Raw genomic sequence first — 26,217 nt, 5'->3', positions numbered from 1 at the left:
ACGCAATATTTTAAAAGGTTAAACTGCGATTTTAAAGGCCCAACTGCGATTTTGTCAAACGCTTAACTGCGTTTTTAAAAATCACTTTTTAAATCGCACATTTTAAAATCACTATTTTTAAAATCGCAAACCCAAACGGATCGTTAGCTTGAATATATATAGTTTTGCAATGGTTTCAAATATTTGGTTATTGGTTTTAGAAAATATGAAGTTATCTATATTTTCATTTTATATAAATTTATAACTCATTAATTAAAAATAATTATTTTAATGATTATAAATTATCTCCAAACTTTCCACAAGAATTTTGTAGCAATCAAATAATATAATTTATTAATTATTATTGATAAACACTAGGTTAACGAATAAAAACCCCACACAATCACAAACGCACCCCAAATCAGCCTTTCCGAGAAAATCTAGCGATGGAACCTCCTCCAGACCTGGCAGACGACTTCCCCAATTGGCTGGAGCTGCCCCGCGACTTGACGGCGTCGATCCTGCTGAGACTGGGCGCCGTCGAGATCCTGACGAGCGTGCAGAGGGTGTGCTCGCCGTGGCGCAACCTCTTCAAAGACCCGTCGATGTGGCGCGCTGTCGACATGCGCAACAGCGGCGACTGGGATCTCTCCTACGACCTCGAGATGATGTGCCGCCACGCCGTCGATCGCAGCTGCGGCCAGTTGGTCGATATCAACGTCGAGTACTTTGGCACCGACGAGCTCCTCAGGCACATCGCTGACAGGTATTTGCTTTTTATTTTTTGTCCGGATTTGATTTGAATTATGTGCGAGAAATTAAGGATTTGATTGGTATGTTTATGTTTAATTTTTAATATTGAGGGTCTTTTTGTTGTACAATATGATTGCTAGGAGTCTTGCGGTTGTTTGGATTTTGGTAATTGCTTCGTGTAATTCTAGTTTATTGACTTTGAGTTTTAGGGTTTGTTGGAAAATTTGAGATATTTGTGTTTATCATCTGCTACATCCTGTGCTAATTAAGTTTTGATTTTTTTGGAATGTTTTGACATTCTGATGGTGTTAGTGATTGCTGGGAGGGTTGTAGAATTTTGATTCCTCGTTTCATTTTTGTTTTAGCGTGACTAGGCGTCCTGGACTTTGAATGTTATTGCCCACTGTTTGAGCTTGGCTCTGGCTTGAGTTGAGCCACAAATAATTTTAGAGGACTTGGCTTGCAAGCCTGTCGCATTGAGCCCATGTAGCTTCTAAACTATTCTGGCTCCTAACTTAATCAGTTTGTATTTCTCTCCTCAATCAACAACATGGATATCTTATATTATCTAACCATGTTCTTTGTGATTGTCTTGCTTCACTCAACTCTGCATTCTATTACCAGCATCCAGAAGTTTATGATAGTCATGCCGAAATCAACAGCTCGGTTTCTTACATTGTCTAACTGTGCTTTTTGTTGCTTTTCTTGCCACCCTTTCCTCTGTTCTTACTACCAGCATCTAAAATTTTTAATAGTCGTATGAAGTAACCGAACCTCAGCCCATAATAGGCAAAGCTTTCACACACGGTATGACAACTCATTTAAAAGCTTTAAAACATTCTTTTTCTTCTTCTTCGTCTTAAAGTCATTGGATATCATCTTTCATGATATCTATTCCAACTTAAGACTATCAAAATCACTTTGTTGAAACATTTGGATTGATGTGCTTTTTCCTCAAGTTGTACCTGGTTAGAGGTACTTAGCTTTCATAGCGTAAGGTGTTACATGTAAGCCTTGCTGCTAGGAGGATGATGTAGTTTTGATGATCATCAAATAACATTGAAAGCCTATCACGTGTTCAAGTCAAAGATTCTAACTAAAGCAACAGAAGCCGGATTCCTGAATGGTAGGCAATTACCTTTGAAAAAGAGTTCAAGTTGTTCTTTGATGAAAACTGCAGCTCATGATGTTGGAAATCCTTGACTCCAGTAATCTTGAGGCATACTCTTATCTGTTGATTAAAAATTGGTTAAATGGGTTTTTCATCTTGTATAGACTTCTGTATTGATATAGCTTTATTTACCCAAGAAAGGAAAGGCTTGATGGGATCTATGATTAACTGCTCCTTGAATGCAAGCTCCACAGATGATCCATTTCCAGTAATTTATGCTAAGATGCCATACCATGTGATGTGTCTCCAATCAAGTGTTTAAACTCAGTTGTAGTCTTGGATAACTTTGTATGGCCCAAATTTTAATTTTACTTAGCTTGCATCTTTTATTGAATTTCTGGCACCATAAAGTTTCCTCATCAGAAAAAGAATTTCTGCCACCATAAAGTTAAAATTAAAATTCTTTTGAAATTGGGGGGGGGGGGGGGGGGGGGGGGGGGCAATGTTCCCAACTAGACATTGGGTTTCTTTTCTTTGAATAATTTTTCTACATAAAATAGAAAATAGACAGCACTACACCACTTTGCAGCCCGCATTGTTGAATTATAGGCCACGGGGGGTGGGGGGGAGGAAATACCTCTGATACAGTTCACAATCTATGTGGAGGATTGTGGATTCAATCTCTTTATTCCAATAATGAGTCTGCAGATGCAGAATTCTTCCACATATTTGTGTTTGCCTGTCTGTTGATAACTGCTAGTTCATTTTTGTCATTTCCTTTCATGGTATTTTAACAGTTCAAGTCGGGTCAAATGCCTTCGACTACATTGCGATGATGACATTTCAGATGAGGGATTGAGTGAAGTGGCTGCAAAACTTCCATTACTAGAGGAGCTTGCCATTTCACACTGTTCATTGTCAAAAGATGCTTTGAATGCTGTGGGCCAGTGTTGCCCTCTTTTGAAATCACTCAAATTCAACAGCGAGGTGTATAGAACTCCTCACATAGAGTGTGATGAGGAGGCACTTGCTATTGCAAAGAACATGCCTGGATTGCGCCGTCTCCAACTTTTTGGAAATAAGCTGACTGATGACGGCGTGCAGGCCATCCTTGATGGTTGTCCTCACCTTGAATCACTTGACCTACGTCAATGTTTTAATGTCAATCTAGCAGGGAATTTGGGAAGAAGATGTGCTGAACAAATTAAAGACTTGCGGTGTCCCCGTGATCCCACTGATGACTATGAATTTGATGCTGAACTTCATGAATATGATTTTTTTGATGACTACTCATCTGGGTTGTCCGACATTGATGATTTGTCTGATACTTATGGGTATTATGAATTCTCAGATAGCAGCAACTCTGACAACGACTACCAAGACTACGATGACTTCACCAATTACAGAGATATTTATGACTCAGATTTTTTATTTTGACTAGCGTAAACGAAATGACTCTTGTGCTGCACCCAACTCTTGTCTTCCAATATTTTGAATGTTTAGTATTTGTGTCATATAGACTTCATTCGCACAGTTAAATTCACCATGAAACGGATACTATCCATTTCATTTGAAATGGAGAGAATCCTTGTTGGCAAATTCCGTACACTCAAAAGGTAGCATTGCATTTCAAGAAGTCTTTCTTTCTTGAGAAATGCTACACTTTCCAAAATGTCTCTCAAATTTTCTCTCCAAATGATATATCACGATCCTATATAAATTATAATCGTAAGATTGTGATACATTATTTGTGGAGCAAATTTGAGAGAGAAATTTTGTAAAATGTAACGTTTTTTTTTTTCTTGATTATATAATTTTATTTAACGGCCGCCTTGAAAGGTAAGAAATGGTACGCTTCACATTATATATTTTATTTGTTATATATTTTATTTATTTTCCATAGGCAGACTTTCTTGATCTGTGCATATATTGTGCAAGTATTATCCTTAAAAAAACATATTTGCAAGTCTTATCCTTAAAAAAACATATTTCAAAAATTAGTCAACGATGATCCTCCATGGATTTGCCTATATAAGCCATAGCTAAAGTTACAAAGAGCTCGAAACATGATGGGTATAGTAACCACTGAAAATGCTAAAGAAATAAGAACAATAATTATTAAATAGTAAACAGCAAATAGAATTTCATATATATAAAGATATAAATAGTAAAACTTAAAGGCATACCTATATGCTCTAAAGAAATAAGCAAATTTCATGGCACAAAAAGCATAGTAAATAGTAAACAGTGGCAGATTTGGAATTTTAGGAGGGAAAACTAAAAAGAAGACTATTTTGGAAGAGTAAAAAATTAATTTCCGATGGTTTATTCCATATATATATATATATTTATAGGGATAATTGCACTACTGGTTCTTAGAGTTGGCCTAAATTACAAACCACTCCCTCTAGTACAAAAAGTTCATGGAGGGTCTCTGTGGTAAACTATAATTACGAATCACTCCCTGAACCCGTTTTCCGTCCGCCAAGTTAACAAATTTCGTTAGTTTGCCATGTCATACCTAATAAGAAATCAACACATGACCACCCCAGGCCTAGGGGAGGCCGTGCGCCACCCTCAGGCGTGGCCGGGCCACCCCCGGTAGCCACTTCTTTGCTATTTTTTTTTTTTTTTTTTAAAAAAACAAAATATTTTTTAAGTTTTATTTATTCATATTTTTTTTATTGTAATTGACATGTGTCGATTTTTTTTTTGGGTATAACGTGGCAAACTAACGGAATCTATTAGCTTGGTAGACGAAAAATTGGTTCATGAAGTGATTTGTAATTTAAGCCAACCTCGTAAATTAATGGTACAATTATCTCATATATATATATATATAATTTTAGGAGGCAGTTATAGCTTGTTCCGCCTGCATTGATCTAGTCTGTAATATTTGAGACAAGTTTAAATTGTTTCCACATGCCATGTTAATAAATTATATAAAATATTTACATTTTATTCAAAGAAAAATTTGCTTCCTTGTGAAGAAAAATAAAAATTCCCCTCTTTTGACATCAATCGACTACAGCTGTATGTGATATAAAAAGGAGTATGTTTTGAAGTTTACTTTTTCTTTTTTCCTTTTTTTTATTTATTTATTTATTTATTTTTTTTATTTTCTTTTTTAAACGAGACCGATCACCAAACGAGCCCGTTCACCATCCATCCCCGTCCACGACGACCCCATTAAAAGTAAAAAGCAAAAAGGAAAAAGCAAAAAGGAAAAAGCAATTCTATATTTTATATTAAAGGAGTCTTCAAATCAAATTTCTTTTCATATATAAGTCTAACAGCACTCACATTGAGGTAGTCACAATAATTAAAGGTTATTTTGGCCAGTGGAGCAAAATATTAGAAATTTTTTACTTATAATCCTTATTTTTTATTATTTTTACAATTAAGTACTAAATTTTGAAAGGTGCCAATTTATGGTATCAATTTTTTTATTTTTTTCAATTTCAATTATCCGTTAGAATATTTCATCAAATTCTGTTAAAATTTTCAAAATACCTATATTTTTTTTTTTTTAGAAAAAAAAAAACAAGGATTTAGGTGTTGATTATAATTTAGCAGAATTTGAAAAAGAATAATGATTCAATGCCATCCAAATATACAACTTTTCACCACCTTGCCTATGTGGCAAGGTGGTCCCCCACTACTTCTTGAGTTTTTTTATTTTTTAAAAATAAATGAGTAATGATTCACTACCATCTAAATATACAACTTTGAGAAATGATCCCTACACTCATTTCTCACCACAAGCTGACATGGCTGGTAATATTTTATTATTTTTTTACAAAAGTAAAAAAATAATAAAATATTACCAGCCATGTCAGCTTGTTGTGAGATTGTTGTGAGAAATGAGTGTAGGAATCATTTCTCTACAACTTTTCACCACCTTGTCTATGTGGCAAGGTGGTCTCTCACCTTAATTTATTTTTTAAAAAAATTTAAAAACTCAAAAAGTAGTGGGGGACCACCTTGCCACATAGGCAAGGTGGTGAAAAGTTGTATATTTAGGTAGTAGTGAATCATTACTCAAAATAAATTAAGGTGAGGGACCACCTTGCCACATAGACAAGATGGTGAAAAGTTGTATATTTAAGTGGTAGTGAATCATTACTCTTTGAAAAAATACCTATGCCTTAATCTTTAAAAAAAAAAAAAAAAAAAATCCATAGATGTATTTTGAAAATTTTGATAAGATTTAACGAAAAATTCTAACAGGCGATTGAAATTGAAAAAATAAAATAAAATTAAAAGATGGACACCATAAATTGATACTTTTTAAAATTTAAGTACTTAATTGCAAAAGTGATGAAAAATTAAATGTTATAAGTAAAATTTTCCCCAAAATGTTTCTAAAACTACTCCACATCCGGTTAATCAAAATAGTTAAGGATTTCTGTTCCAAAAAAAAAATAGTTAAGGATTTGCTGAGCCACTATACTAGTGTTTATCAAAATTGCTAAGCACCGTACCTCAACAAAGTATAATTTTTATTAATAAAAAAATCAATATGTTTTTCTCCCTTCTTTGGGAATAGTGAAAGTAGATTAAAAAAACCAAAAAAACAATTCTATTTTAAATGAAAAATGTGAAAGTGGATGGTTCAAATGCTAAGCCAAATATAAGTGCTTTAGAAAAATAGGTAGTTAAAATAGAAAAATATGTTCTTTAACTAAATATTTGGTGAACCGAATGTGAGCAAATTATTTTGTTCTAAATTTTAACCGAGCGAGTTGAATTTTATACGAATATAAATAATTTAATAATTAAACATAGTTCGTGTTTATAAACAACTCGTTAATAACCGGGTCGAGCATGAATTGAAATTAATTGAGCCGAATCCAAGTGAGCGCATGAATAACTTTTTCATTTACAATCCTAAATTCATGTCAGCCATCTACCATGTCCACCAATTTCTTGAGGTTTATCATTTTTTCGAATAATTTTGTATAAAATATATAATAACTCTCCAAATTCTTAAAAAGTCGTCCATTGTTTGTGTACTTTTAATTATTATCTTTGTTTGCCTTCCAATCTTAAGATTAAAGTTACTCCTTATTTTTTGACCTTTCTTTGTTAATGTGTTTTGGATGTATTTTTTTTATTTTATTTTTATGTAAAATAAAAATAAAAATTATTTTTATGTTTTTAAGAGTGTCTTGCATGTGGATTGTTTGTTAATATTTTTGTTTTGAGAAGAAAAAATAAAAGATAGAAAACAAAAATTTTAACAAGCTGAGCCTTTTTTTTCTTAAGCTTCTAGAACCAAAAAAAAAAAAAAAAGTTTGTTTATAATTTTTTTTTGTAAAACATAATCTAAATTCTAAGTAGACTTTCTAATTACTTAAAGTTTTCATATTGTATTAAACGAGGTGTTAATTGGTTTTGTAGAATTTTTTATAAAATAACAAACATGAGAATTATAGATAGAGTAAAAAGAAATAAAAGACATAAGGAATTTTAAGGTAGTTTAGTGTTAGATATCTACGTTCACCACTTCATTTGTCCAAATGGTTACATCTTGCTCTTGTTAACTTGATTAATGTTTACAATACAAAAGTCTATATTTACGGGAAAAATGTGGTACGTGAGAGAGAATACAGATATAATAATCAAATCCAAATCAAGAACATTTTAGTATCAAACTAATACATGAGAGGGAAGGGTTGTTGTTAGAAAGTCTTAGAGTGATTTTTGATTGTTTGATGATGACTATAGGGTTAGAACTTAGAGTGTCTTTAGTGAGCTCTTCAAATTTTAGCTAAACAATCTACTTTTATTATTTTATGTATTACTTTTAACAAACTTCATACACAAAACTCTCCAAATATTTCTCTATTTCAACTAAATATTAATTTTTTTATTAGTTTTAAGCATCTACTCTTAACAAATGAGGAGAGAAGGAAAAGTGCAAAGTGAAGTGAAATGAGAAATAAATGATAAAATATTCAACAGTTCATGAAATTTGTGAGTCAAATTTGGAGTGAAATTATGACAAGAGACAAAATAGAGAAATTAAAATGTGTTAAAGTGGATTTTTTTAAGTTTTTCACCAAATTTTGGTGAAAATTTTAAAGTGGAGAGCTCGTTAGAAATGCTATTAAAAAGTTTGAATCTTCGAGGAGATTTGGACTTCCTTTGCATATCTTGTTGTTTAAGGTGTTAAATTATTAAATAGCGTATCCCTTTGAAGAATACCTTGTGTTTTAAAAGAAATGTGAGATTTTTATAGAAAGGTTTGACCTTTGGTGTTGGATTCTTGTGTTGATGTTTGATTTGTGCCGAGAATAGTGTTGCGATGTTTGTTTTAGCCTTAATTAGAACGAGCTAGGCAGGTGAAAGACAGGACCATTTTGGTCTGTCCAGTGGACGATCGAACAGAACAATCGATCTTTGCCAGCAATGATTGAACAGTGAAAAGTGAGAACGTTCAAATTGAACAATCGATAATGGTAGAATGTTCTAAAAGTCCAAACTTTAAGTAGAACCTTTCTTGGGCAGCTGTATTTGAGGATTTGATAACGGTTACTTAGATGACTTTTACAATCAAGGTGAGTGAAACTCATGTGAAGAAGGCTTATTGTATGTCTATTTTTATTATCAAACGTGCATGCTTTATATTTTCATGAAATATTTTTTATAACGACGTGAATTCTGTTTTGTGTACATGGGTGCTTAAAAAAGGAATGACTAATCGTGTAAGTTTTATAAATGCATGCATATAAAATAAAATGATTAATTGCATCGTATGAAATGACTTTCACGAGAAAAATGTGTAAAACATCTAAAGTATGTGCATACTAGAATCAAGGCTGGCTTCATGTATTGTGATCGAGGCCAAAGGCGAAAATTTTATTTGAGGCCTTTTTCATATTTTAAATATTAAATATTTTTATATTTTGCTTTTGAGATTCAATGTTATTATATTGCTAGTAATAAAATTGTTTAGAATTCCCTTGTTAGATTTAATTAATTTTTCTATTTTTCAAGTTTTTTTCATATTCAATGCATATTTCTAACAAATATTTATTATCAAAAAATTTACATAAAGGAATAATTGAACCTAATTCATCAAAAGAGATTCATTTTGTAATAAGATCATCTAACAATTTTAATTACAAGTAATGATAATTTTTTTAATAATTTGTAATGACTAATTATACAACATAATAATCGACTAGAATCATTTTATATGCCTAATATTAATTTATTAATTTAAATTTAAATGGACAAGAAAAACATATACTATTTTATAGAAAAATATGAAGTGTGATGTTTAACAATTCACATTACCACAAAGCAAAACACATTTTATGTTCTTAATATTAATTTATTAACTTAAGTTTTGAAAAAAAAAACCAATATAATGATGACATATGAAAAACCAATATAATTCACACAATTCACATTACCACAAAGCAAAGCACCAATATAATGATGACATATGTCACTCTTAATAAAAAAAATATTAATATATTAAAAATATAAATATATAAAACATAAAAATTAAAACTATAACAACATAAAAAATTATTGTTTTTTTTTAAAAAAAATAATAATAAAAAAAATCTATCAATTTGTGTACTGTAATTGGGCCATTTTTAGCTTTTTACAAATCTTTTTTATTTTTGTATCCATGATATTTACAAATATTAGAGGGCCTTCTCACTTCCCAATATGTCACTTATCCTAATACTACTCATGCGTAAGCACGCTTAACTGCGGAGCTCTAATAATTTTATGAACATCACAACTTTAAATAGCATTGTGTTAAGAGGGGTGCAAATATACATCTAAGCACATCGATCTCTATTCTCATACTCACGCGATGTGGGATGTTAAACTGTAAAAGAAGAGAATAATTCAAATTTGAATAAGACTTGAATAGGAAAATAGAGAGAACAAAAAATTTAAAACTTATAAAGAGAGGAGTTTATAATTGAATAAAATATTTTGAAAACTTTCCATCTTTGCATTTAATTTTTTTTGTTTCCATTTAATTTTAAATGTTGGACTTGTGTAGCATAATTTTTATCTTTTTAACTTTTGGAATAAAGTATATTATTAGCATTGAATGTTAAAGCAATCCATGTTTCTTGCAAATGATCCAATTGGCAGTTGAGATCAAAATTTATTGTTGTTTCTTTAAATTCTTATTGAAATTTTGGCTACTCAATGCTAATTACAAGGCCCAAAAATTCTCTACCCATAACGCAATTGAATATTGCTATTATTATTTTCATTCTCTCCATCATTCCAAGAGAGAAATGCTTTTTTTACATCTCTTATATTATTTGATTCTCAAATTTAATAATATCAATTTTTTAAAACTTATTTCAAGAATAGATGATGTACGAACCAATTAATACAAAACACATGAATGGATAGGTTGGCTATTTCAAGTGAGCCAGGAACTCCCAAAAAACACAGTAAGCCTATATTTTACTTAACAAAATTCAACATAACATATATTTCATAATCATTCTTTTAAATACACAATAAAGCTAGCAAACTTCCAATAGGAGTGTAACTCTATTCTAGATAGAGTTATCTCATACATTCAGCTAGATAACCTATTACCATTTAAAATAGAAAATTATAGCAATTCAAGATAACTTTAAATAAAGAAACTACTACTCATCTTCTCCCACTATAAAAGATAGGAGAGTAATCATTGCACTCTTTGTGTACAACAATGGCACAACACCAAGGCACATTGGGGTGGGGCCCAATGTGTTGTGTTATTGCTGGGCATTGTGAGTGTTTTGATAATTTCCCTAAGAGATAAGACTCTTATTCAAACTCTACTTCTAAGATCTATATCTCCTACTTATAGATAGACCTACTTAGATAATTACTAAATAGGACTGCTACTAAATCAAATAACATATTAATCTAGATATTCCTATTTAAAAATAAAAGACTACTTCTACTACTAATTAACCGCCTATCTTTTAAAATAAGAGATAAACTCTTATTTAGGGATCTGGCTACTATGCGGTACTAAAAAGTACTGCATATATGCGGTAGATTTTACGCCACATCTCAGCCGTAGAATAGAAACTTTTTGCTTTTTTCTTTTTATTTTTTCTCTCTCTTTCATCCACAACTACCGCAGGAAACCAAAAGTGTGCCAAACACAAAGGAACAAACGCTCATAAGCAGATCATCTTTAAATAGGTTTTGTGACTCTTAGAAACTGGCAACTTTAGAAGAGAGAAGTGATTGATCATGGCGAAAAGTGCAGTGAAGTTTCTAGGTGCATGGCCAAGCCCATTTGTGATGAGGGCTCGGATTGCCCTCGACATCAAAGCTGCTGAGTATGAGTTTCTTCAAGAGACGCTTGAAGCTCCTTCTCCAATCCAATCCTGTCTACAAGGCCTTAGTGAGGGAAAATCGTTGTGGGTTTAGAGAAAATAAGGGATTTTAATGGGTTGCTTTCTTGCTTGTTTTGGTTCCTGCAAAGAAAGAAACATGGTTGGAACAACGTTTAGCCTCGCGACCACCAAGTGTTTGTTTGTTCTCAAGCTTTGATTTTTATGGTTTGGTTTGGTGTTTTGCCTTGACCCTTTTGGTTGATCGCTGAGAAAATGCCAGAAAAGAAAGAAAAATGAAAACGAGTATTGAAGCTTTTTGTTTGGAGAGAAATCTACGGTTGAGATGCGGTGTAAAAACTACTGCAAACATGAAGTACCGCCCTGATCCCTTGTTTAGATAATACTATTCATGCTAGAGATGTAATCGATACATCAATAAAATGTTTATTATAATTAGAGGTCTTAATTAAAAATATTAACTATAATTAAGCTTTTAAATATTTTTTTATTAATATTTATTAATTTAGGGTCTTAAGTGTAGAGTCCGTCTTTATTCTTTAAAAAAAAAATCCAGAGTATAATAAATAATATATTTAAATGTGTATATAAAAATGTGTAGATAAAGTAAAAATTTGTATGTTTTCGATAGCTACAATTTGAAACCACCAAAACTCATAAATCTTCATTTATTTACAAGCTTTCCCAGCCCATCTTTGACTCACACGTGGCCTTGGATTGTGTGCTTGAACGCTTCGTCTTCAACTCACGCTTGACTCTTCATATTTTCACTCTGAAATCCTACTTCTCGAATCTTCTTTCTTTCTTCTTCAAAATCAGACATGTCGGGACTCCGTTTCCCATGTCTTGCGATGGACTCTTCTCCTGACCCTGCAGACGAATTCCCCAACTGGCTGGCTCTGCCCCGGGACGTGACGGCGTCGATCCTGATGAGACTGGAGGCATTCGAGATCCTGACGAGCGCGCAGATGGTGTGCTCGCCGTGGCACAACCTCTGCAAGGACCCGTCGATGTGGCGCGCCGTCCACATGCGAAACCCGGTCACACTGGGCCTCTTGGGGTTCCCGTACGACCTCGAGAAGATGTGCCGCCACGCCGTCGATCGCAGCTGCGGCCAGTTGGTCGATATCAACGTCGAGAACTTCGGCACCGACGAGCTCCTCAGGCACATCGCTGACAGGTATTTTCCTTTTACTTGATTGAGGGGCCTTTTTGTTGTACAATGTGATTGCTAGGAGCCTTGTGGTTATTTGGATGTTGGTAATTACTGGGTGCAATTCTAGTTTATTGACTTAGAGGTTTAGTGTTTGTCGGTGAAGTTGAGAAATTTGTGTTTTTCATTTTGTATTTCTCTTGTTAATCAACAACATGGGCTTCACTCAACTCATGTCATACTGAAATCAACAACACCGGTTTCTTACATTGTCTAACTCTGCTTTTTTATACTTGCTTTGCTGCCCTTGCCTCTGTTCTTACTACCATCACCCAAGTTTTTTAATTTTGTCGTATGAATTATCATTTTTTATGTTATCTATTCCAACTTAAGACTATCAAAACAAGTTTGTTGAGACATTTGGATTGATGTGCTTTATCCTCAAGTTTGTTAGATAGAGTTGTTTAGCTTTCATAGTGTAATTAAGGTGTTACATGTAAGCCTTTCTGCTAGCCTAGAGCATACTTATGGCAAAGATAAATCGTGAATTTGATTGGAGGAAGGTGTAGTTTTGATGATCATCAAAATAATATTGAAAGCCTATCACATGTTCAAGTCAAGATTCTAACTAAAATAGAAGGCACACCACCACTTTGAAGCCCTCCTTGTTGAATTATAGGCCCCAGTGGGAGGCTGCAATGTAGAAAAAGATCTCTGATACAATCTCTTTATTCCAATAATGAGTTTGCTTTTGTCATTTCCTTTCATGGTCTATTTTAACAGTTCAAGTCAGCTCAAACGCCTTGGACTTGTAAGATGCTATGGCATTTCAGATAAGGGATTGAGTGGAGTGGCTTCAAAACTTCCATTACTAGAGGAGCTTGACATTTCGTACTCTTTATTGTCAAAAGAAGCTCTTGAAGCTGTGGGCCGCAGTTGCCCTCATTTGAAATCACTCAAATTTTACAACCCGAGGCAGAAGAATAGAGTGCGTGATGAGGAGGCACTTGCTATTGCAGATAACATGAGTGAATTGCGCCACCTCCAACTTTTCAGAAATAAGCTGACTAACGACGGCTTGCAGGCTATCCTTGATGGTTGTCCTCACCTTGAATCACTTGACCTGCGCCAATGTTTCAATGTCACTCTGGCAAAGAATTTGGGAAAAAGATGTGCTGAACAGATTAAAGACTTGCGGCGTCCCCATGATTCCACTGATGACTATGAATTTGGTAGCAATTTCTTCAACTACGACTACGACTACGAGGAGGACTCAACTGATGACTATGAAGTTGGCAGCAATTTCGACGACTACGACTACGACTACGACTACTACTGAGATTTTTATGATGGGGATTTTTATTTTAACTAGCGTAAATGAAATGATTCCTGTGTTGCACGCATGCACCCTACTCTTGTCTCTCAATATTTTAAATGTTTAATTTTAGTGTCCGATTGAGTTCATATGCGTCATTAGATGCACTAATTTTAAATTTTGAAAATACTTTATAAATTTTCATTTGAAATGGAGAGATGGTAGGCTTAAAAAGTTCAAATTATATATCTTATTTATAACTTCTTTGTTTTATAATCTATATATTTTATTTATTTCCCTTAAGCCAATTATCTTGATCGGGGGATATATTGTACAAATTTGCTTTGTCAGCGTCAGAACTAGAATTTGAGGAGCAACATTTGTTTTTGTTTTTTTGGAAAGACCTTTTTTGGTAAAGTAAAAATTTTATTTTGGAAGGTTTATCCCATAAAAAATATTTAACATACAAGAAATTATATATATATATATATATATATATATATATATATATATATATATATATATATATATATATATATATATATATTTTGTTTGCAGGGGGTGGTGTACAGCTAGTTCTGCTTGCTTTGATCTAGTGTCTAATTATATATCATAACACTATCTTACTATATAGTAATATTGACATGACATTGTTAATTCATAATATTTTTCTTTTTTCTTTGAGAAAAGTAAATATATTCTTTTTAAACTACTACTCAATTATCAATTCCCCTCAAATTATCAATTGTGTCAATGTGTAGTGTACTGCATAGATGTCGTTTTAGACTAACAACAAAAGTGTAGCAAAAGGCAATCTCACTCTGTGACTTGACACAGTTTGTGTAAAGTCCTTGACCAACCTTGACATACTTTGAGACCTGGCGAGAAAATTTTATGGTTTTTACTGAGTTACATCATAGCTTTAGAACCTTTATCCCAGTGTTGATGTTTGACATTTGGAACCCTTCCAGGCGAATGCTTTGGGCCTATATGAGGCTGTTCACGAGTCAGAATTTGTGCTTTCCTTTCAACCTTGGGTTTTCCTAGGCTTTTTTCACAAATGAAAGGAGCAGTTCATGCGTTTCTCACTGGACTTGATATCACTCTCATTCTCTCTCTCTCTTCGCGTGTGGCACGGGTATATTAATTAATTGGCCTTTGGCCTTAAAAGTTTAATGGGCATTTCAGTTGTAATGGGTCTACCATATTATAGTTGGTATGACCCATAGGTCACAATATTATAGTTGGTATGATCCATATAGGTCTATGGGTCGGTTAGTGGTCTATATAAAGAAAACTTGTAAAATGTATTAGACATTGAAGATTGTATTCAGTCTTAGACTGAAATGGAGATTGAGCACCTCGAAATGCTCATGGAGGCCAGGCACCTCGAATGCCTATTTTCTATCCAAATTCACTACAAAATTCGTTACTGATTTTACTGTTAATCCAATTCTTCATCAATTCATCACTTTATTCTATTTCATTCCATTTCCATTCACAATTCAGTAAATCTAAACCCTAAAAATCCAGTACCAGTTAATCTAACTGTTACAGCGTGTATATTTGATTTATGTTTTTTTGGTTCTAATGTTTTGGTTGGTTTTTAGTTTTGATTTTATCCCATCGAAGATCTTGTGTTGGAAATTTTTTGGGTTAAATACCCCATTGATACTTGAGTTTTAACTATTTTTAAATTTAGTATCTTAGTGGTACCTAATCATAGGTGGTACCTGAATTAGGGGTAAAAACCCATTTAGTACCTCTATTAAATTTTTCATCCAAAATTTAACGTCCGACCACGTCATTGCAAAATGATGCCTTATTAATGTGACACCTGTCCTCCTGGCCACATCATTTGCTACGTAGCTGCCATCTCAGTGTAAGTCATGCCACATATATGTCTGATTATTTCCTAATTAAAACCTCTTTTAATTAAACAATGTTTTGTATCGAATTATTTTTACCATGGGTTGAACTTATTGAATGACAGAGAACGACCATAATTTGAACATTGTGAAAATCGGCCAAAACTAGGGTTCATCGGCCATTTCCCCCAAATTGCAGAACCAACACTAACCAGATCTGGTGCTCCGGTCGACCGTTCTTCCCTAACCCCAAATCTTAACCTTCGCAAGATCATGTAAAATTTAGCTTCCCGTGGATGTAATTCCCCAAAAATGCCGAAAATCGTCGATTCCTAACCAGCTCGGGTACTACTGTTTCTTCCCAAACAAAACACCGAATCTGCAGCAGATGATGCCGATTTTTAGCTCCTTGTGGATGATACCAGCTGTTCTGGATGAGATGACATAAAGTTGCCAACGAGATTGGAAAGGGAATGAAGTTCCCCGTGGTATAGAGAAGGTTGGTTGTTTAAATTGTTTCGTTTAGATTTAGATAATGTAGATAATTTTTTTTTTTTTTTTTAAAATGTTTTCATTTTCGATTTAGATTAATGTTTGGTTTGTTCTTTGAATTTAGTCATCTTCTGGATCTTTGTCGGTGACCCCCAGAGAGGGGTCCTATTACTGTTACTGTGATTTACCCGCACCATTGAAGACCTCATGGACTACAGATAACCCTGAAAGAAGATTTTTGGGTTGCGCTACCTACATTTCAAGAGTAAGTATTTTGTATGATTGAAATACTTCTTGTAAGGGTGAATTATTAATATAATTTAACATACAGACAAAAGCTGCATGCAAATTTTTCAAATGGAAGGACAACCCAACTTGTGCAACGGGTGAGAAGGTCTTAAAAGAGATTATGAAGAAGGTTAATGAGCTAGAGGATGAAAATGGTAACTTGGTGGCAAGGATGAAAGACTTGGAGAATGAAAGGGACAGTTGTATGAAAATGGTTAGGCAATTGTAGAAGGGGGATGATAAACGCATGGAAATCATCAATTGTCTAGAGAAGGAAAATGTCAACTATAGGGCAAGAGAGAAATTTCTGATGTATGCTTTGTTCCTGTCATGGGTTACCATGCTGTTGATTGGTTGTGTTGCACTTATGAAATTAATTGTAAAAGATATTTGTATATGTATGGGAATTATGTAACTTTGGTACCTTCTAATTTATTTAATGTTGTTTATTTAAATTGTATCACAAATAGTACTTATGTTTTATCAAGGTACCACTTTTGGTACTTAAGTTTTACTGTAGTTTCACAAATAGTACCCCATCAGTATTTGATGCTGTATGTCCAAAAAATGTCCAAAAGTTTAGTTTAGGTCTTGTGCACTACTTTTATTCAATGTGGTTTATCAATATCCAAAAGTTACGGTTTTGGTATCGATGTGAATAAAAAAGTATCACTATTGGTACTTAGGTTTTAGACTTGTACCACAAATAGTACTTAAGTTTTAACATTGTACAGTTTTTGGTACCTACTTTTTACTGTATTTTCTCAAATGGTACTCCATCAATATTTCACTTACACCATCACAAAAAAAAAAATGTCCAAAAGACCCAGATATCGAACTAGGTTGGTGCAGAGAACATCGATCGAAGTCGCGGTCGACCGATAGGTTGTTATATGAGCTTGTAGCTACTTCTACTATATGAATAGGACCTACACTTTAGTTTAGGTCTTGTGCACCTAATTTTATTCAATGTGGTTTATCAATGTCCAAAAATTACGGTTTTGGTATCAGTTTGAATAACATAAGTATCATTATTGGTACCTGGTTTTCAAAATTGTATCACACATAGTACTTAGGTTTTATCATTGTATCGTTTTTGGTACCTAAGTTTTCCGATATTTTCACAAATAACCCTGAATGTGTGCACAACAAAATGTGTTAATAAACACAACAAAAATAAGTAATCCAGATTACCAACACAACAATAAAATGATATCACGATAAGATTGTCAACACAACAATAAAATGGTATCACACATGTAACGCCCCGCCTTTTTACAAAAAGGCGTAAGTGAAAATTTCGATTTCCACGTGACATTACTACATCATCAGAGTATAAATTGGCAGCGGAAAATATAATTTATCCAACAGGCTTGGATTAAATAACACATTAGAGCCTTTAAATTAAATACCTCAACTTACATTAAAATAATAATAAAAGGTCTTACAAATAAATACACATAAAAGCAATAACATAAGGGCCACCACGGCACACGTTCTATGTAATAGTAGTCATATTACAAACCATAAAATAAAGCATAAGATGTCTAGAAAGTACATAAAATAAAACCTAATAACGACATGGAAGATAAACTGTTCAGCAAGTCTATCATAAAAAGGAGACTTTAGACAGTGTCATCTATGAAACCAGAATCATCATAAGGCTCCTGATAATCCTGATACTCGTCAGTGTCTGTGCCTGCACAGTCATCTATGAGAAGATGGTTATAACCACAATCCCATAGTTCCATAAGTGAGCTAACTGTCATTCAACAACATCATGATTTATGCGTTATTTTAAGGAACAGATATGACATAATGATGTGGTGATAGTTTTTCATGCAAAGTTTAACAGTTTATATAGTGATTACACTCCTCTCTTGAAGGGCACGTTCCCCCGTTTAATCGTCTTTCTAGGAATCAATCCCTCACCATTTACATTTTAATTAACTATGTTTTCGCACTATTAGAGACCTCCCTCCTCTAGTGCTTTGAAAGCCGTTCCAATCAATGTGATTATTATTGTTTCCGGTTCAACTCTATCATGAACCTTTGGGAGACGTTGCGCCCAATATTAATAGGTTGATTATTAACAATATGCAATAATCAGTCACACGCATCCAATTAAAATAAAACATAAACACGACATTATTGAAATCCAGTGCTACCCTCAGTAAGTATAAAAATACTTACAGTCCTTTTTGTGCTGTCTCAATTCATCATCTGCATCAAACACATATACATGTGCATACAAGGTCAATATCATTACTTTCTAGAAACTCATGCCTCAACATGAATTCTATTTTTATACATAGACACATACATAGAAGCGATCATCTATTAATTGGAAAATCACTTACATTTATGAACACTCAACATGGTTAAAACTTAATATTTACTTAATCAATTAGCAAATCAATACTTTGGAATAACATCTAATCTAGGTCTCAAGTAATCACTCGAGTACAATCTAAAATTCTTAATATCATTCTCTATAGCATAGAGAAATCAACCAACAAGAAACCTATGTATTTTTCTAACAAAACCTAATCACTTTTAGGGAACATCAATCCAATTACCAAACCAATTAACAAAACATATTAACAATTATTTCAACCAATATATTTGAGAAATCATAATAATACAGCATGCTCAATTTCCATAATACTCAACTTCTAAAACAATGCATTACATGATTAAACTCATGAAATCGTTCTTTAATTCTAGAGTTTTATAATTAATCAAGCCCTTAGTTTAAACAACATCACTCATTAATTATCAATAATCAAACATAATCAATACTTTAGAGTATATATATATATTTTTCAAAATATAATATACATAAATAAGTTATAATTAGAATATTCAATTCTATAATTATTAAAGTTATATTCTAATATACTAGTTACTTGATTTTATGAAAATATATACTTTTAGGCTAATTAAAAACTTAGAAACTCACATTAAGGATTTCCACTCGAAAATCCAGCGAAACGGTGAGTTTGGTCGCCGGGGAAAATAGCCGAAAAAGTCACCGGAAAGTCGCCGGAAAGTCGCCGGAGACACTGCCGGCGGCGGGTCGACGGCGGGTCAGGGTTCCGGGTCACGGGTTGACGGATCGGGTTGTTGCCGGGTCGGGCTGGCTGCACACACTCACATTATTTAATCTATATTAATCCACTCACATTATTTAATTCACACACTCACATTATTTAATTCATATTATTCCACTCACATTATTTAATTCACACACTCACCTTATTTAATTCATATTATTTCACTCACATTATTTAATTCACTCAGTCATATTATTTAATTCACACACTCACATTATTTAATTCACAATAATTAATACCCTGAAGTGGTCGAGTTTGTCGCTGGAAAACACCATCCCGATCGTCGGAAAATGCCATCCAGCACGGGGTTCTGGGTTCGTGCTTTACGGGTCTTCGCGGCATCGACGGGAATGGCTCGGATCCGGATCTTGGGTCTCTGGGTTGCACGCACGCGCGGTCTGGCTTCACGGGCTTCACGGATCCAGGGTTGCTGGGTATCGTGGATTCCGGTTCTGGGTTGCTGCTGGGCCCGTCGGATTTGGGCTGGATCACCGGAAGCTCGGCTCGTCGACGTCTCCTGCTCCGGCCAGAACACGGATCTGCTACGGTTTACTCGAGCCTGTCGGTTACTCCGGCTCCACCGGAAGCTTGGCCTGCAACAGAGCGTAGTCTAGTTTGATATTGACCGGGTCGGAAGACCAAGGGAAAAAAAACGGGTACACATCTAGGAAGAAAAAGGACTTAGTCCGGTTCAGGAACTGCAACATGGATTTGTGCCAGCTACTGCTAGGTTCTGCTTCCGTCCATTTTTGAGTAAGTGAAGAAGGAATATAAGGAGGAAGAAGGAGATAATAAAATAATGAAGAGGGAGGAAGTGTTGGAGAAAAGAAAGAGTAATAAAATAAAAAGCCAACATCATGATGATGCCTGACCACTATGGAATATAATAAGTACATATAATATTGGTGATGGGCTAGAAAGAAAAGGAGTGCGATTTTGTTATAAGAAATGGAATATAATAAGTACATATAATATTGGTGATGGACTAGAAAGAAGAGGAGTGCGATTTTGTTATAAGAAATGGAATATAATAAGTACACATATTGTTGAAGAAGAGCTGGAAAGAAGGGTGCGATTTTGCAGAGAAAATGATCTGCTTTATTATTGTGAGAGTCATGAGTGCCGTGGGTTGGTGCCGCAGGGTGCTGAGTCAATTTTAAAAACTGTGAGGGTGATGAGTGGAGGGAGCTGGAGAACGTGTCGTCTGAATAAAGGGTTTTAAAAACATTTTAATGAAATAAAACGCAGGGATGACGACGGCTGATTGTTCTAATATTCAGCTGTTAGAGTTTTATACATCGGGTCTTTTTAATAAAATCTGTCTCATAACAACTATTATTCTAAACTTGTTTTTTTAGCCTATTCGTTTTATAAAAAGATATTTTATTTCGAACATAAATACACATATTATTATTACACTAAATAATAAATTGTCAAATAATGTTTTGCACCATTATAAAATAAAGCTAATTAATCTATTGATTAATTATTAGTCTATTTTAACTCGGTAATTTACGGTTATAAATTAATTATCAGTTTTATTAAAACACAGTTTATTAAATCAGTTGAAAATATTTATAAAACAATTGATCGTTTATTTATTCACATAAATAATCATTTTTCATCTTTAATCAAATTATTAATATGTTTTAAAAACTGGGGCGCTACAACACAACAAAATGTGTTCATCAACAAAAAGTTACTTGTTCATCAACAAAATGGTATCACAATAACTAACCCAGAAATGTTGAAAAGTTAAGGTCTTCTGCACTAAACAGTAACTAACCCAGATTGTCTACACTATTATGAAAACATATTACACCAAAGCAAAACACATTTTATGTTCTTAATATTAATTTATTAACTTAAGTTTTGAAAAAAAAACAAAAAAACGAAAAAATGTAAAATCAATCTCTGTAGTTGGCCTAAATTACAAATCACTCATTGAAGTATAAAAAGATAATTCAATTGTCCTCGTAGTAGTCCAAAACAATAATTTAGTTCCTGCAGTCAAATTCTGTCAAACACTTTACGAATTCCATTAGTGTGCCATATTAGCACCAATATAATGATAATAAAAAATATTAATATATTAAAAATATGAATATATAAAACATAAAAATTAAAACTATAAAAACATAAAAAATTATTATTATTATTATTATTATTCTTTTTTTTTTTTTAAAAAAAAAGGAAAGTATATCAATTTGTGTACGGTAATTGGGCCCTTTTTAGTTTTTTTACAAATCTTTTTATTTTTATTTTTGTATCTATGATATTTACAAATATTGGGGCCTTCTCACTTCCCAAGATGTCACCTATCTTGATACTACTCTTGCGTAAGCACGCTTAACTGCAGAGTTCTGATAGATTTATGGACGTACATCACGGTTTTAAACTGCGTTGTATCAAGAGGGGCGCGAATATACATCTAAGCATATCTCTATTCCCCTTTCAGGCGATGTGGGACGTCAAATTGTAGGAGAAGAGAATAATTCAAATTTGAATAAGACTTGAATAGGAAAATATTGAGAACAAGAAAATGAAAACTTAAAAAGAGAGGAGTTTATAAATGAATAAAATATTTTGAAAACTTTCAATCTTTGTATTTAATTATTTTTTCCATTTTATTTTAAACGTTGGACTTGTGTAGTATAATTTCTACTTTTTTAACGTTTGGAATAAAGTATATATTATTAGCATTAAATGTTAAAGCAATCCATGTTTCTTGCAAATGATCCAATTGACAGTTGAGATTAAAATTTATTGCTGGCTCTTTAAATTCTTATTGGAACTTTGGCTACTCAATACTAATCACAAGGCTCAAAAAATCTCTATCCATAACGCAATTGAATATTACCATTATTATTTTCATTCTCTCCATCATTCCAAGAGAGAAATGTTTTTTTTACATCTCTTATATTATTTGATTCTCATATTTAATACTATCAATTTTTTAAAACTTATTTCAATAATGAAATGTTAGAGAATTAAGTTTTTAGGAGAATTAAATGATATTAATGCTTTTTTTAATTACTTCTTATTATAATTAGAGGTCTTAATTAAAAAAGATTATAACTATAATTAAGCTTTTAAATATTTTTTTATATTAATTTAGGGTCTTAAGAGTAGAGTCAGTCCTTTTTCTTTAAAAAATAATATTTCAAAAAAAAATCTAGAGTATATAATAAATAATATATTTAAATGTGTGTTTAGAAAAATGTATAGATAAAGTAAAATTTTGTATGTTTTCCATAGCTAAATTTGAAACCAACAAAACTCATAAATCTACATTTATTTTACAAGCTTTCCCAGCCCATCTTTGACTCACACGTGGCCTTGGATTGTGTGTTTGACCGCTTCTTCTTCAACTCAAGGTTGACTCTTCAAATTTTCACTCTGAAATCTTACTTCTCGAATCTTCTTTCTTTCTTCTTCAAAATCAGACGTGGCGGAACTCCGTTTCCCATGTCTGATACCCCTTACAGAGAAAATCTCGCGATGGACCCTTCTCCTGACCGTGCAGACGAATTCGCCAACTGGCTGGCTCTGCCCCGGGACGTGACGGCGTCGATCCTGATGAGACTGGAGGCATTCGAGATCCTGACGAGCGCACAGATGGTGTGCTCGCCGTGGCACAACCTCTGCAAGGACCCGTCGATGTGGCGCGCCGTCCACATGCGCAAGCCCTTCACCCTCTTGGGGTTCCCGTATGACCTCGAGAAGATGTGCCGCCACGCCGTCGGTCGCAGCTGCGGCCAATTGGTCAATATCCACGTCGAGAACTTCGGCACCGACGAGCTCCTCAGGCACATCGCTGAGAGGTATTTTCTTTTTACCTGATTGATATGTTTATGTTTGATTTTTAATATTGAGGGGCCTTTTTGTTGTAAAATGTGATTGCTTGGAGCCTTGTGGTTATTTGGATTTTGGTAATTACTTGGTGCAGTTCTAGTTTATTGACTAAGAGGTTTAGTGTTTGTTGGTGAAGTTGAGATATTTGTGTTTATCATTTTGTATTTCTCTTGTCAATCAACAACATGGGCCTCACTGAACTCTTGTCATACCGAAATCAACAACACGGGTTTCTTACATTGTCTAACTCTGCTTTTTTTGTGTTGCTTTGCTGCTATTGCCTCTGTTCTTACTACCATCACCCAAATTTTTTAATCTTGTCGTATGAAGTATCATCTTTCATGTTATCCATACCAACTTAAAGACTATCAAAACAAGTTTGTTGAGACATTTGGATTGATGTGCTTTATCCTTGATCAAGTTGTACCCGGTTAGATAGAGGTGTTTAGCTTTCATAGTGTAAGGTGTTACATGTAAGCCTTTCTGCTAGCCTAGAGCATAGTCAAGGCAAATGTAAAACGTGAGTTTGATTGGAGGAGGATGTAGTTTTGATGATCATCAAAATAATATTGAAAGCCCATCACATGTTCAAGTCAAGATTCTAACTAAAAGAGAGCACACGACCACTTTGCAGCCCTCCATGTTGAATTATAGGCCAGTGGGAGGCTGCAATTTAGAGAAAGATCTATGATACAATCTCTTTATTCCAATAATGAATTTGCTTTTGTCATTTCCTTTCACTGTGTATTTTAACAGTTCAAGTCAGCTCAAACACCTTCGACTTGTAAGATGCCGTGGCATTTCAAATAAGGGATTGAGTGGAGTGGCTGCAAAACTTCCATTACTAGAGGAGCTTGACATTTCTTACTGTTCATTGTCAAAAGAAGCTCTTGAAGCTGTGGGCCGTTGTTGCCCTCATTTGAAATCACTCAAATTCAACAATTCAGGGCAGAAGTATAGAGTGTGTGATGAGGAGGCACTTGCTATTGCGAAGTACATGAGTGAATTGCGCCGCCTCCAGCTTTTCGGAAATAAGCTGACTAACGATGGCTTGCAGGCCATCCTTGATGGTTGTCCTCACCTTGAATCACTTGACCTACGCCAATGTTTCAATGTAACTCTGGCAGGAAATTTGGGAAGAATATGTGCTGAACAGATTAAAGACTTGCGGCATCCCCATGATTCCACTTATGACTATGAATTAGAGCTAGTTCTGCTTGCTTTGATCTAATGTCTAACTATATATCATAACATCTAATGTCTAACTATATATCATAACACTATCTTACTATATATTAATATGGACATGACATTGTTGATTCATAATGTTTTTCTTTTTTCTTGAGAAAAGTAAACATATTCTTTTTAAACTATCACTCAATTATCAATGCCCCTCAAATTATTAATTGTGTCGATGTTTTTTTTTTAGAATTTAGCTTCTGCACTACTGTATAGATGTCGTTTTAGACTAACAGCAAAAGGGTAACAAAAGGCAGTCTCACTCTGTGACTTGACGCGGTTTGTGTAAAGTCCTTGACCAACCTTGACATACTTTGAGGAGTAATGCTACAGAGTAGCATTTTGTCCGCAGTTTCACTGGTTAACCCAACTCAGGTTAACCACATTTTATTTTATTTTTTTTAAAAAAAGAAATCAAATCAAACTAAATTCATCTCCTGCGTTTGCTCGACGCATTTGTTTCCAAAAAATTTCCCCCCACAGTTTTCAGCTCCTCCCTCCTCTCTCTCTCCTTCCTCTCGGCAGTGCAGCTCCTCCCTCCCACTGTGAATGTCGCGACCTCTCTCCCTCCTCTTTGCAGATCAGCCATCCCTTAGATCGACAGCAAATCGTGGACGCAGAGCACCGTACGACCCAGGTATACGATTCTTTGTACACCACCGAACCCACATCCACCACCAAATGCCGGACGACCCACCACCACCACGACCGACGAACGACCCCTTCGTGCGGCTCCAAGTCGTGGACGGAAAGCACCCCAGGTCTACGAAAAGCTCCGAGCCGGACGAGCCACCCGAATTCTTTCCCTCCCCCCTCCCCCACCAAGCAGCGCCGGCCACCACCAAGCAATGTAGCCGCCGTTGCCGCCAGTGCCTCCACCCACCGGTCTGTTTTTCTTTTGATTCTTTGTTTTTTTTTTTTGGGTTCACTCGTGTGGGTTTTGCTTGGATTTCTTGGTTTTGGTGCTTGATTTTGGTTGTATATTCAATTGGCAATTGTAACAAGTATTTTATCTTGTCACTAATTTCTAGGGTATAAGGTTGGAATTTGTAAACGGAAATGAAATGAAAATAGGATTGATGATGTACTGAGGAAGAAATGGAAGAACAATGAAGAACAACAAAATTGGAAAATGATATTATACCGAAATTAGGCAAATTCGAGGATGCCTAAAACTTTCGTGAGTAATTTAAGGTACTCCCCCTCCATTTTCAGTCTAAAGACCGGATTCCAATTTTCATGCTTAAAACATTTACCTAGTCTTGTTTATATAGACCTACCTAAAGACCATTAAACTAACAAGCCACTAACTAATAAGGCCCAAGGCCCATTAAACTATTAAGGTAGTCCATTAACTAATATATCCGTTACAATACCGACTCCTTTAATCTCTTTGCCTAAAAAGTGCAGATTATGTAAAAAAAATAAAAGCCCAAAATAAAAACATAAAACTAACGCATACAAGTAAACATAAATGACATATCTGCCCTTCTAAAAAAAAATTGCCTCCAGCTGTTCTACAATTTTCTTCAACCTTCATGCTGCTGCTGCTGCTGCCGCCACGTAGGAGCTTGTAGGTTCTTCTTGTCACTTCACCCCTGCTGCCGCTGTGTCCTATTTCTAGTTGTCCCATGCAACATACCAGCTTAATGGACTCGAGCTGTCCTTTCTTTGTTTAAAACAAATCATGTGATGCTGCCA

The 26,217-nt window shown here is 34.2% G+C and overlaps 3 protein-coding genes and 1 long non-coding RNA gene across 4 annotated transcripts; 3 read left to right on the top strand and 1 right to left on the bottom strand.

Moving 5' to 3' along the window:
• The first annotated feature begins 388 nt into the window (after window positions 1-388).
• LOC133869309 (putative F-box/LRR-repeat protein 23) lies at window positions 389-3,357 on the top strand. The gene is made up of 2 exons (XM_062306264.1): window positions 389-745; window positions 2,641-3,357. Exons 1-2 carry the CDS (start codon window positions 426-428, stop codon window positions 3,278-3,280), a joined length of 960 nt encoding a protein of 319 aa, XP_062162248.1. The 5' UTR covers window positions 389-425; the 3' UTR covers window positions 3,281-3,357.
• Window positions 3,358-11,990: 8,633 nt separating this feature from the next.
• On the top strand, window positions 11,991-13,682 carry LOC133869134 (putative F-box/LRR-repeat protein 23). The gene is made up of 2 exons (XM_062306097.1): window positions 11,991-12,370; window positions 13,127-13,682. The coding sequence occupies exons 1-2, from the start codon at window positions 12,012-12,014 to the stop codon at window positions 13,680-13,682; spliced, it is 915 nt and encodes a 304-aa protein (XP_062162081.1). The 5' UTR covers window positions 11,991-12,011.
• A 4,002-nt stretch (window positions 13,683-17,684) lies between these two features.
• On the bottom strand, window positions 17,685-20,186 carry LOC133867793 (uncharacterized). The gene is made up of 4 exons (XR_009900187.1): window positions 19,662-20,186; window positions 19,269-19,449; window positions 18,500-18,529; window positions 17,685-18,017 (listed from the first exon to the last, which is right to left on the bottom strand). It is a non-coding gene; the product is annotated as an uncharacterized LOC133867793 (long non-coding RNA).
• A 2,646-nt stretch (window positions 20,187-22,832) lies between these two features.
• LOC133869417 (putative F-box/LRR-repeat protein 23) lies at window positions 22,833-24,576 on the top strand. The gene is made up of 2 exons (XM_062306410.1): window positions 22,833-23,246; window positions 24,034-24,576. Exons 1-2 carry the CDS (start codon window positions 22,891-22,893, stop codon window positions 24,506-24,508), a joined length of 831 nt encoding a protein of 276 aa, XP_062162394.1. The 5' UTR covers window positions 22,833-22,890; the 3' UTR covers window positions 24,509-24,576.
• The last annotated feature ends 1,641 nt before the right edge of the window (window positions 24,577-26,217 follow it).

Source organism: Alnus glutinosa, chromosome 5, assembly GCF_958979055.1.
Source record: "Alnus glutinosa chromosome 5, dhAlnGlut1.1, whole genome shotgun sequence".
Lineage (NCBI taxonomy): Eukaryota > Viridiplantae > Streptophyta > Magnoliopsida > Fagales > Betulaceae > Alnus > Alnus glutinosa.
The sequence above is the reverse complement of the archived record's forward strand: the minus strand, read 5'-3'. Positions and strand labels throughout refer to the sequence as shown.

What these genes read in the sequence shown, in the direction of transcription:
- LOC133869309 (XM_062306264.1), top strand. Translation starts at nt 426, where the DNA reads ATGGAACCTCCTCCAGACCTGGCAGACGACTTCCCCAATTGGCTGGAG. An exon ending in CTCAGGCACATCGCTGACAG is followed by an intron (nt 746 to 2,640) that starts GTATTTGCTTTT and finishes GTATTTTAACAG; the next exon opens with TTCAAGTCGGGTCAAATGCC.
- LOC133869134 (XM_062306097.1), top strand. Translation starts at nt 12,012, where the DNA reads ATGTCGGGACTCCGTTTCCCATGTCTTGCGATGGACTCTTCTCCTGAC. An exon ending in CTCAGGCACATCGCTGACAG is followed by an intron (nt 12,371 to 13,126) that starts GTATTTTCCTTT and finishes CTATTTTAACAG; the next exon opens with TTCAAGTCAGCTCAAACGCC.
- LOC133869417 (XM_062306410.1), top strand. Translation starts at nt 22,891, where the DNA reads ATGTCTGATACCCCTTACAGAGAAAATCTCGCGATGGACCCTTCTCCT. An exon ending in CTCAGGCACATCGCTGAGAG is followed by an intron (nt 23,247 to 24,033) that starts GTATTTTCTTTT and finishes GTATTTTAACAG; the next exon opens with TTCAAGTCAGCTCAAACACC.